The sequence below is a fragment of the Tachyglossus aculeatus genome, chromosome 9 (genome assembly GCF_015852505.1).
Source record: "Tachyglossus aculeatus isolate mTacAcu1 chromosome 9, mTacAcu1.pri, whole genome shotgun sequence".
Lineage (NCBI taxonomy): Eukaryota > Metazoa > Chordata > Mammalia > Monotremata > Tachyglossidae > Tachyglossus > Tachyglossus aculeatus.
In genome coordinates, this window is record NC_052074.1 from 28823314 (window position 1) to 28836196 (window position 12883).

The window sequence follows — 12883 nt, forward strand, 5'->3', positions numbered from 1 at the left end:
ATGCCAATTTGTACTTCCCAAGCGCTTAGTACAGTGCTCTGCACATAGTAAGCGCTCAATAAATACGATTGATTGATTGATTGATTGATAGTGAAAATGAAATTGATATGCCCTCCAGATCTGACTATATTACAATTGGGTCATTTATTTATTCAAAAAGACTTACCCCAATGGGTTACAAAAGTGTTTCTCAGTCATTCAGTGGTATTTATTGAGCACTTACTATGAGAAGAGCAGTGTATTGAGTGCAGTGCAGCAGAATTAGTGAAATGTTCCCTTTTCTGATGGAACTGAGAAACACCTGAAGGCTTGCCTGCCCATGACATATATCATTATGGAAGTGGTATAGGAGGAAAGTTTCAATTAGGTAACAGTCCTTCAATTGATAAAAGATCAAGTGTTTAGTACAGTGCTTTTCCCACAATAAGCGCTCAATAACTGTGATTGAATGTATTCCATGTAAAAATAAAAAAAAACTCATTTGGCAGAGGATTTTCTTGGTTTGCTAAATAGATTCTCATTTAGTGCATACAAAAACTGGTGAATTTTTTATACAGTTTTCTCGACTTGCTTTTGAAATGGATCTCTGGGAGTTTACCAAGGGTACGATTCACGTAAGCTTTCAGCGTCTAGACATTTTGGTGTCATAAAACCTGAGCACTGAAAGGGATTAAAGAAAGCCTAGTTCAGACCACTGCATCCATCCATTTCCGGTTTTAATGTTCACGAGGGAAAGATTGTTCATGGCCATTCTCGCTTTTTGTCTACCCTTGGTTAATGGTGCCTCAAAAAAATAAAATAGAAATCCCAGCTCTTGGCATGTTAATACTTTGATTCTGAACAAGACTGACTGCATTTGTCGAGGAGGTGAGCAGTTAGGTTAAGGCAGCAGATGTGAATGTGAACCTCCCGTCCATCCCCAGATCGATCCTTCCTTGACTAAGCCCTTCTTTCCTTTTCTCCCACTCCCTTCTGCCTCGCCCTGACTTGCTCCCTTTATTCATCCCCCTGTCCCAGCCCCACAGCACTTTTGTCCATATCTGTCATTTATTTCTGTTAGTATCTGTCTCCCCCTCTAGACTGTAAGTTCAATGTGGGCAAGGAATGTGTCTGTTTGTTATAGTGTACTCTCAGAAGTGCTTAGTACAATGCTCTGCACACAGAAATCACTCAATAAATATGACTGACTGAATGAATGAATGATCCAGCACTGGGGCATTCACGAGATCTTCTCCATGTGGCCGCTACCACATGTGTTTGTGATGTTCCTGTCATTCCTTCATCCTCATTCATTCAGTCAGTCATTCAGTCCCTCCTCCAAACAGTGTTCAGGGATTTATTGATCCTGGCCATTGGCTGCAGGCCTGTAGCACATTGTAAGTCCGGTGATGAAGTCGCTTTGGCCAAATTCAGGTTGTGGATGAAAAATAGCTGTGTCCCGTGGAATGGTGACCTTTCTGTCCCACATGGGGCTCACAGTCTTAATCCCCATTTTTCAGAAGAGACCCAAAGAGGTGAAGTGACTTGCCCAGGGTCACACGGCAGACCTGTGGCAGGTCTGGGACCAGAACTCAGGTCCCCTGACTCACGGGCCCGCAGTTCTTCCACTAGGCCACGCTGCTTGTTGTTAGTTGACACACCACCTGGCCTCTCCCAGGGTAATAGCCTCACAATCCTAATGCTTGCCATTTTTCTGGCTCAGGCATGGACATTTTTCTGGGTTCCCATTTAGTGCGCCCCTTAGATTGTCAGCAAATTTTGCTGTCACCCTTTCGGGACTCACGGATCCTTGGACCCTCAGAATGCTTCTTCCCACCCAAGCCCTCTCCTCCTCCTGAATGTCCCATCAGAGTGGACAAGGCCATAACCGTGGTATTATTCTTGCCTCCTCCCTCTCACCCTCCATATCTGGTCTGTCTCAAAATCCTGGTGGTTCTTACTCCACAGCATTTCCAGAATGTTCCCCACCCACCCTCTTTCTCTCCTCCCAAACTGCCACTACTAGAGTTGGCATATCCTGATTTAACTGTTACCATCAGCCTCCTCGCCGACCGCCCAGCCTCCATTTGTCCCTTCTCTAGGACAATATTTTACTGCCTGGATCATCTCCTAAAACATTATTTTATTTCCGTCTTCCCACCCCTCAGAAACCTCCAATTGTTGCTAGTTCCCCTTTGCATCAAGCAGAAAATCCTGACCGTTGGTTTTCAGCCTCTCTGCCACTGACCAGTCCACATTTGTCTCCCACTACACCCAGCACACCCTTTTTCATTCCTCTCAAATCCACGGTGCCTTGTCCTTCGATTTTCTGCTACTGATCTATTGCTCCCACCCCCCACTCCTGCCTGAGATTTCCTCCTCCTTCACATCCAACAGACCATGGCACTCCCTATCTGTAAGCCCGTCTGAAATCGCCTCTTTTCAAGGATGCGTTCCCTAGTCAATTTCCAATCTTCATCCCCAACTGCCATATCAGCACTTCTGCACAAAGTAAGCACTTAGCACTCACCCCTAACCCATAGCACTTATTACATAGTTTGTTTATCGTACATATTCATCCTAGCTGTAATTTATTGTCGGACTCTCACTAGATTGCACAGTCCTTGAGAGCAAGGATCATTCCTACTCATTCTATCCTACTCCTAAAGCACTGCACACAGTAGCTGCTCGACAGGTGCTATGGCTTCATTTATTGGCCTGTAGTTGTTTTCTTACATGTTTATGTAATAGCAACAGAAAACAAGAAGCCAAGGCTTGTATTTTCTTGTCCTGACTTTCCCTTCTCACTCACCTCAGGCAAATCAGTTAAACTGTCTCTCTCCTTCAGTTTTGGGTATTAAAATAAGTGTATTACTGTCTTCTTAGGAATGCTCTGAATTATAACTTCACAATATTTTGGGGTTATACAAATCAATTTAATACCTTGTTTTATTGCAGTCTTTATCCAATGTGTTACAGCAGTCTTTATCCAATCTCAGTTTAGCCTACCATTTGCACTTAGATCCAAAGCAGGGATCAAGAGACTTGATGCAGTTTGGCCTAGGGTCATCTCTACAGTTAGGTTGCTCTGAAATATTATACTCTGATGTATTATGACTAGTATAATACTCTTAAATGTGTAGTAGTTGTCAATCACTGTCACATTCAAGTTCCCATTATATTTGGTAGGGTGTGCTAAGTGCTTGGGAGACTATAACTGTCTGCTGTGTGATCTAGGGCAAATAACTTCACTTCACTGGGCCTGTTACTTCATGTGTAAATGGGGAATTAAGACTGTGAGTAGGTATGATCTTTGCCCTCAGGGAGCTTACCAAATAGGGCACTGTCCATGGTACCCGAGGGAAATACCCCTGATGGTGGAGTTCTTTAATGAGCATATGGGTGGTTGAAAGTACATCAAAGGGCACGTGTTTTATTTGCCACACAGAAATGGTTGTTTATTCGTTTATTCAATCGTATTTATATTGAGTGCTTACTATGTGCAAAGCACTGTACTAAGCACTTGGGAGAGTACAATATAACAATAAACAGACACAGGCCCTGCCCACAACGTGCTCTGTAGTTCTTGTAACATCAACCTAATTTAGGCGACACATAAGTGACATTGTAATGAAGAATTTAGAAACGCAAATAAAATACTGGGTTAGACTTAATTTGCCTCACGTTTCCTCTCTCCCTTCATAGGAAATTAAAAGAGAAGCCGAGTCCAAGGATGAAAATGCGCCTCTCAGGAGAGAAAGACAGGGGAATGTGGCAAGTCTTGTTCAGCGCATGAGCACCTATGGGCTTCCAGCAGGAGGATTTCAACCACACCCTCAAACCAAATGCTTCAAAAAGAGTATGTAAACACCTTTCTCTTCTTCTTTTCCTTCCCTTCTTAGTCAAAGGGAGGGATCCAAAGATAAATCAAGAAAGCAAAATGAATACCTTGATAAAACATCCTTCAAACCCAGGAAAAACTGCCTCACATTACAGCAACTGAGGCATAGCTGTCCAGTGTAGAGGAGAACATTGCATTACATGCTGTAGTCAGAAGTGCATTGTTGCAAAAGTGCTCCCTGATTCCATCAATCAGTTATATTTATTGAGTGCTTACTGTTAGCAGAGTACTGTCCTAAGCTCTTGTGAGGGTAGAGTAGAATAGAGTTGGTACGCATGATCCCTGCCCTTAAAGAGTTACTTAATCTCAGCTCTGTCACTTGTCCGCTGTGTGATCTTGGGCAAGTCACTTCAATTCTCTGTGCTTCAGTTACCTCATCTAGAAAAGACTGGTAGCACCTGATGTGGAAAATGGACTGTGTCCAACCTGATTAGCTTGCATGTACCCCAGAGCTTAATACAGTGATTGGCACATAGTGAGTGCTTAACAAATAACATTTTTTTTAACTGTTTCTCCTTTTACCCAAAATGCAAAGTGAAAACTGCATTATGGGTCAACTGACTGTAATAGACAAATGAGTAAAAACAGATTTTTGGAGGGATTAATCTGGAATGGAGGGAAGGCCCAGGTCAATAAGCAGCATTCCCTAGTGAAAAGATCCCAGGCCTGGGAGTCAGAGGACCTGGGTTGTAATCCCAGTTCTGCCAGTTGCTTGCTGTGTGACCTTAGGCAAGTCCCTTAACTTCTCTGTTTCTCTGTTAGAGAAGCTGTATAGCCTACTGGGTAGAGCATGAGCCTGGGAGTCAGAAGGACCTGGGTTCTAATCCTGGCTCTGCCACTTGTCTCCTGTGTGACCTTGGGCAAGTCACTTCACTTCTCTGGGCCTCAGTGACCTCATCTGTAAAATGTAAATGATTAAGACTGAGCCCCACGTGGGACAGGGATTGTGTCCAACCTGATATGCTTGTATCCACCCTAGTGCTTAGTACAGTGCCTTGCGCATATTAAGCACTTAACAACTACCACAATTATTAGTATTATTATTCCCCAACTATAAAATGGGAATTCAATAGCTGTTCTCCCTTCTACTAAGACTGTGAGGCCCGTCTGGGACAGGGACTGTGTCCAAACTAATTAACTTGTACCTCCCCCAGCATTTAGAATAGTTTTTGAGACAGAGTAAGCCCTTAACAAATACCATAAAAAAATAGATTGTGATTGAGGTAGACATCTAGAATGCCTGTTGTGTGCAGAGCACTCTACCAGGTGCTCTAGGTCATATAATAAAAATAGATCAATCATTCAGTGGTATCGGGACTTAAAAGGAGCAGAGCACTGTTCTAAACGGTTGGGAGTACAATAATACAGCAGATTTGGTAGACACATTCCTTGTCTTCAGTGCACCTCTCTTCTACTACTGTGATGCTGCTACTACTAATTGAGCCAGGACAAAGCGTGTTTTGGGAAAAGAGATTTTTCAGTAATCATTTTGCTCCCACTAGGGTTGGGGATTCTTGAAATGGTTTTAGTCATATCTTAAAATTAGGAAAAATACAAGTGTGACTGCTTAATTGAACACTTTATTTTAAAGCACAACTTTCTGCCATTTCATTTTCATCAGAGTCAAAGATGCGGCAGTGCAAAGTTCTTTTCCAGTACCTTCCACAGAATGAGGATGAATTGGAACTCAAAGTGGGAGATATTATTGATATAAATGAAGAGGTAAGCAATATGTATATATATGAGTTTCTTTGAGTCAGAATGGAAGTGATTGTCGTGTTTCTTCATGCATTGTAAAAAGAAAAATTGCTCCCTCTTTATTGTTCAGTTTTTTGGGTTGAATTGTAATTCTAGGCTTAAACAATGTAATGTTAAACTGTACTATTACTGGGAATGAAGCAAAAATAAATGTTTATAAATATTCAGTGTCAGCTATCTGTGGTCTTTGGTTTGTAATTCATACAAAGACATTACTTATATTGTTTCAGTCTGTTATTGAACTGGTGAATGAATCAGAACGGAATTCTTAGTTCAGGCTAAATTGCTTCATTCACTTGGAATTTGATCTAGGAAGTAGGACATAACGATAAATCCCTTTCATTCATTTAGCATTTTTATTTTGAGCAGCGGTGGAATGCAGAAGTAGGAACTTGTAAATAGATTTTTAATTGCAACGCTGTTATAATTTCTTATCTCTTGGATCAAAACAAATTAAATTAGGTATTTCTTTCTCAAGGACACAGTTTTAAAATATCCCTTCCTTTTAAACTTTTGCATTTGCCTTTATTCTTGAGTATTTATTCACTGTAGAATAGCTAACTTTAATGATTTTTAAGCAACCTGTAATATCTTCCTCTAAAGTCTGATAACATCTCTTAAGCTTTTCAGCATGGTCGTGCCTTGTTGCTAATTTTTATGATCGGAGAACAAATTCTTGAAATGATCCAAGTTAAGGAAAAAGATTTTAAAAATAACTCTGCTAGTGGCCTAACATTCTTCATTAATATTTTTTGTATAATATGGATGTGCAGAAGTACTCTCCAGCAATCAGTGTAGGCTTCTTCTTAGAATTAAACTATTGTGCAGACATGGAAAAAGTAACCTTATAGCCTATATGTTTACCAGAAGAGCCCCCAAATCTTTAATTTACTAACTTGTAAATATTTAATGGTTAAGAAATACTACTGAAGTGGAAGACACTGACTTTAAAGGTTGCCACATTGTGATGTAGCCAAATCAACCGATTCTATACATCTAGCAAAGGGGAACAACGCCTGATTTAACACCTGAGAGGTTTAAAATCATTCTTTTGTTAAACCCTGTAACAACTTTTCAAAAAAGACACACTTTCAAGTCGAGAAGCAATAGCTTACCTTTCTGAGCTTTTCTGTTTGTCTTTTTCCCTCTTTGTAACGCTAAATAAAGCTGCGTAATCAATCTCATGGACAGAGGCTCTCATGGACAGAGGCTCTCCTGTGGGAGGAGCTTGGAAAATCTTTCTTCCCTAGGGACCTAGCCACCAAGATTGCCCTTTCACAGAGAGAAATCAAAAAGAACAGGCAGAGGGAGTGAAGATTGGGGTGCTGGGAGCCAGAAAAGTCACTAGGAATAGAGAAGCAAGGTGGTTGTGTGTTGGGATGGCCTAGAGACGCAGCTTGGCCTACGGGGTAGAGAGTGGGCCTGGAGGTCAGAAGGACTTGGATTCTAATCCTGACTGCCAGTTGAGTCTACGAGACTCAAAGGAAGTAGTTTGAAAAATCCAAATTTCTCCTAGTTTTCTAGGAGAAGCTTAGAGGAAAAAGAGACTTAGAAAATTCTATTTATCAGTTGATGTAAACTTGATGTGGGTAGGGAATGTATCTGTTTATTGTTATATTGTACTCTCCCAAGTGCTTAGTACAGTGCCCTGCACACAGTAAGCAGTCAACAAATATGATTGAATGAATGATAAAGATGAAAGGAATTGAGGTCCCTGTTACAATCTGAAATTGTTTTTTGGAAATCCGTTTTATTTATACTCTAGTATTTTTAAGCATTGTGCCAATTAATTGTCATATCTTCCCTAAACTCTGACCTTTTTCTTAGGTAGAAGAAGGCTGGTGGAATGGGACTCTGAACAGCAAGACTGGTCTCTTTCCTTCCAATTTTGTTAAAGAATTAGAAGTAATAGATGATGGAGAAACCCCAGCAATTCAGGAGGATCCAGGTAAACTCTCCTTACAAAACTCAAATACTGAAACCAGCCTGGTCTAGTGGTTAGAGCATGGGCCTCAGTCAGAAGGACTTGGTTTCTGTTCCCAGCTCAGATACTTGTGTGCTGTGAGACCTTGGGCAAGTTTTTTTGTTTTTTGTTGATATTTGGTAAGCATTTACCATGTGCCAGGCACTGTACTAAGTGCTGAGGTTGATACAATCACTGGGGTGGATACAAGCTCATCAGGTTGGACACAGTCCTTGTCCCACGTGGGACTCACAGTCTTAATCCCCATTTTCCATATGAGCATACTGAGGCCAGAGAAGTGAAGTGACTTGTCTAAGGTCACACAGCAGACAAGGGGCGGAACTAGGACCCAGGTCCTTCTGAATCCCAGGCCCATGGTCTATTCACTAGGCCACACTGCTTCTCTTTACTTCACTCTACATTAGTTCCCTCATGTGTAAAATGGGGATTACGACTGTGAGACCCAAATGGGACATGGACTGTATCCAACCTGATTAGCTTTTATCTCCCTTAGCTCTGAACAAATACCATTTAAAAAAAATCAATAAACTCAGCTACTGACTTCTTTTCTCAGTAGGAAGTAATTGGGTGGGTAGCAGTGAAATGAAAATGTGTCAAAAAGAAGAGCCAGCTTTGGCCATTACAAGATTTAAATTGTCCTTTGCTTTTCTTTCTCATTCTTCAGAAAACGTGTTTATTGGTCCAGCCTCACCTTTAGCCTCTCCAGGGAACGGGAATGATCTTCTGGCAGCACCAGTTGCACAGCCAAAGAAAATCCGAGGAGTTGGGTTTGGCGACATTTTTAAAGAAGGTTCAGTGAAACTGAAATCAAGGATACCCAGTAATGAATCAGAGGAGAAGAAGCCAGATAAGGTGTGTATGCTACAACTTTTGAAAATATAGCTGACTTGGAAGTTACCCCGTCTCAATATTGGAGGCAAAGAGAGGAAATATAGGGGTTTGTATGCTAATCTCATACTCTGTTCTGAAGGTTTGAAAAATTAAGCATCATAATAATAATTATAGTATTTGTTAAACGCTTACTATATGCCAGGCACTGTTCTAAGCAGTGGGGTAGATACTTAGAGAAGCTGCTTAGAGAAGTAGCGTGGCTTAGTGGAAAGAGCACAGGCTTGGGAGTCAGAGGCCGTGGGTTCTTATCCAGAATCTTTGGGCAAGTCTCTTAACTTCTCTGTGCCTCAGTTACCTCATCTGTAAAATGGGGATGAAGATTGTGAGCCCCAGTGGGGCAACCTGATTACCTTGTATCTCCCCCAGTGCTTAGAACAGTGCTTGGCACATAGTAAGCACTCAACATAGTAAGCACTTAACAGATACCATCATCATTATTGTTACACGATAATCGGGTTGGGCACAGTCCCTGTTCCACATAGGGCTCACGATCTTAGTCCCCATTTTACAGATGAAGGAACTGAGGCCCAAAGAAGTGAAGTGACTTGCCTAAGGTCGTACAGCAGACAAGTGGTGGAGCCAGAATCAGAGCCCAGGACCTTCTGACTCGTGCTCTAGCCACAAGGCATTTTAGTTCATGGAAAGTAGATCGCCAGTACCAGATGTCTAGCCAGATGTTGCCTTGCATGATAACTTCTCCCCCACCTCCCGCAACCTCCCTACTGGGAACAGGACTGTGTTTTAACTCCAGACAGCTCCTCTCTAGACAGTAAAATCCTTGTGGAAAGGGAATCATGACTACCAATTAGCATAGACATTGTACTCTTCCCAGCGCTTAGTCCGGTGCTCTGAAGTAATATAAATTACTACTGTTGTTTTGTACTCTCCCAAGTGCCTTGTGCAGTACTTGCCACAGAGTAAGTACTGAGTAAATACCTTAGATGATCCACTGATGCAAACTTTTGATTTTCTTGATTTCAGTGTCAGTTCTATTCATTAGTACTGGAAACTCTCTTGGAACACTCCACCCCTATTGTTAACATAATGCTGTCAAAAAGCTCGCTCTCCTCTAAGGCAGAAGCATTCTGGAAGAGTCAATCAGTGGTGTTTATTGAGTGCCTGCTATGTGCAGAACATTATATTAAGCACTTGGGAAAGTTCAGGTCCTGCATGAAGGAATGTTTATATTTGCTTGGTCCATCATCGTCCACAAGCACCTGGATGTTTTGACACTAGACTGCTAATCTTCCCTAATCTTGCTGTCACTCACTATCCATAATGTGTTATGGATAGTGTTTTAGCTTTAATTCTATTTACTCTGATGACTTGACACCTGTCCACATGTTTTGTTTCGTTATCTGTCTCCCCCTTCTAGACTGTGAGCCCATTGTTGGGTAGGGACTGTCAGTATATGTTGCAAACTTGTACTTCCCAAGCGCTTGGTACGGTGCTCTGCACACAGTAAGCGTTCAATAAATATGATTGAATGAGTGAATGAAAGCACCCCTTAATGCAGAACTGAGCAAAAAGGGCAAAGACCCCAGGGGTTTTTAGGATGGAAAGTGAGCGCCACAATTCAGCAATATAGGACTTGATTTTGAGTCTTACATTTTTCCCTGTTGGACCCATGACCTGGAACAACAAAATGGACCACACTCATTAAATGTACAGCTGAGTGAAGGAGGTTGGATAAGATCATAGACTCTCAAAGTGATTGTTACTAGGATATACTTCCAGGAAGGACAAGTACTGGATAGAATATTTAGGGAAGGAAAATAAAGTTCATGAGTTGTTTAGATGGTTAAGGACCAACATGTACATATGTAAATATGGCAGAAAAGATACGTGTCATTGCGTATAAGAAATCGAATACCAGTTAACAGCATAACAATACCATGACTTTCTAATATAAAAATATGTCTTTTTGCCTTACTGGAGTGCCAGGAAACTTCTCTGTTCCATTTTTCCTTCCTTCTCTAAAATTAAAATTTATTTTTTTATTTGTATAGCCTACGTCAGAGATGTAATCCATCAGTGGTATTCATTGAGCACTAACTATATGTAGAGCACTGTAGTAAGCACTTGGGGAGTACAGTAGAGTTGAAGGACACGCTCCCTGCCATCAAGGAGCTTGCATTCTAGTGCACGTTAGTGCCGTCTTGGTACATGGTCTTATTCTTTTATATTTTAGAGCAATTTAAACACCTTTTGAACAGTCAGCGGGGGCAGGGAGGGACTATGTTCAGCCTAATTAGCTGGTGTCTGTGCCAGTGCATAGAACAGTGCTTGGCACATAGTAAGCACTTAACAAATACCATTAAAAAAAATAGAGTTCGTTCATTTAGTCATATTTATTGAACACTTACTGTGTGCAGAGCACTGTACTAAACTTAACAAATACCATTAAAAAAGAGTTAGCAGACATGTTCCCTCCCTATGACAGGCTTACAGTCTAGAAGGGAATCAAGTCAGAGATCCAGTCCTTTGGGTACTAGATACTTAATTTCTATTATACTGTGCAGCCCCTGTTTGGGAAAAGTATTTGAGGTGGATAATTAATTGCACAAGGCTTTGAACTTTCTTTCATCAGTTGTTGAAATGTTCCACTTTCTCTAGCTGCTACACCCTCATCCATTGGCAACCAAATCAACACAGTCGCAAGGTGCAGAGATAGCAAAAGCCGAAACTGACAATAAACCCAAAGGTAATGTAATTAATTTTCATTGCTTCCATCTTGCCATTTGCCGAACTTTTGAAACATAATAAAAATTATATTTTGACCTATTTTATTCAGATATGATTATAGTAAGCAAATAAACAGTTAAATGCTTAAATCAAAAATCAAAGTAGAAGCCTGTTTCTATGAATCATTACAATAAAGCATAAACCCTAAAGTAATTTTAAAAACCCTCTTTATTTCAGCTAAGGAATATTGCAGAACATTATTTCCCTATGAAAGTACAAATGAAGATGAACTTAGTTTTAAAGAGGGCGAAATCATCCACCTAATAAGCAAGGTAAGGCATTTCAGTTCTTTAGCCATTGAGTGTTGCTAGCCTAGTTTCTATCCAAAGCGAGAATGGGGAGAAGCCAAAGAAACCAAAACAAGATTGAGGTAAAATGGATTGCAGGTATAGAAGAGGTGAGGAAATAGCCTATTGGGCAGAGAGTGGTAAGAGAATTCTAGAGGGTGAAACGTAGATTGTGAGAGAAAGAACATCATGAGGAAACCACTTCTCTGCAGTCTCGCATTTCCTCTTGCCTTCAAAACATCTCTACTTGGATATCACAGTGTCACCTTAAACTTAAACATGGCCAAAACAGAACCCTGCCCTCCCCTGACGTTCCCGTCACTGTAGCCAGCACCACCATCCTGCCTGTCCCACAAGCCCTTGACATTATCCTCGACACACATTCGACCCGCAAATTCAACCTGCCATCAAGTCCTTAGGTTCTTCCTTTGCAGCATCCTTTTCCTTTCAACTAACCTGCTTTCCTGCTAATCCAAGCAGTTAGTGTACCCTGCCCTCGCTACTGCATCTACTTTCTCGCTGACTTCCCTGCCTCCTGTTTTTCCTGATTTCTGTCCTTCCTTCACTCTGCTGCTCACATCATTTTCCCAAAAAACAGTTCAGTTCACATCTCCCCACTCATCAGAAACAAACTCCCTCCCATCGGCTTTAAGGCACTCACTCAGTTCCCTGTCTCCTCCCCTACCTTGCTGATTTTGCCCTGCAGCCCAGCCTGCACACTTCATTTCTCTAACATTAACCTACTCAGTTCCTCCATCTCATGTATCTTGCCGCCGACTTCTTTCCCACTTCCTCCCCCTGGCCCAGAGTTCCTTTCTCCCCTCGCCCCTTCAGATATGAAACAGATCACCCCTCTCCCCACCTTAAGAACCTTCCTAAATTCACATCTCCTGGAAGAGGCCTTCCCTGATCAAACCTCCATTTCCCCTCACCTTTCCTCCCTTCCTATATCATCCTTGAACTTGAATCTCTACCTCCTAAGCATTTGATATTCACCTCACCCCCCCACCCCCATCCCCGTAAGCACGTAGGTACATAACCTTACAGTCTGCCATTTCCCCTTTCTGTAACATATTTTGATCTCGGTCCCTCAGTCTAGACTGCAAGGTTATTGTGGACAGGAATCATGTCCACCAACTCTGTTTTATCGTGCTCTCAGAAACACTTAGTATAGTGCTCTGCACACAGTAAGTTCTTAAGAAATGCCATTGATGGACTGACTGGGAGAGAAAGAATTGGGTGCTGAAGAGATGAATGATTGTAATGTAGGATGCTCGAACAAACAGTTAAAAGATTAACACAATCTGTGAAGCAAGAGCAATATAGTGGGACAGATTT

At 41.5% G+C, this 12883-nt stretch overlaps 1 protein-coding gene across 4 annotated transcripts in view; it reads left to right on the forward strand.

Annotated features, from left to right (window-relative positions):
• The window catches only part of LOC119932231 (CD2 associated protein), a 92836-nt gene that overhangs the window by 52218 nt on the left and 27735 nt on the right, over positions 1–12883 (forward strand). For all 4 annotated transcript variants that reach the window (XM_038751261.1, XM_038751262.1, XM_038751260.1 and 1 more), the window contains exons 3-8: positions 3685–3838; positions 5502–5602; positions 7466–7586; positions 8287–8474; positions 11130–11217; positions 11436–11530. In XM_038751261.1, coding sequence (XP_038607189.1) covers positions 3685–3838; positions 5502–5602; positions 7466–7586; positions 8287–8474; positions 11130–11217; positions 11436–11530 — 747 coding nt within the window. The remainder of the gene's footprint in view (positions 1–3684; positions 3839–5501; positions 5603–7465; positions 7587–8286; positions 8475–11129; positions 11218–11435; positions 11531–12883) is intronic.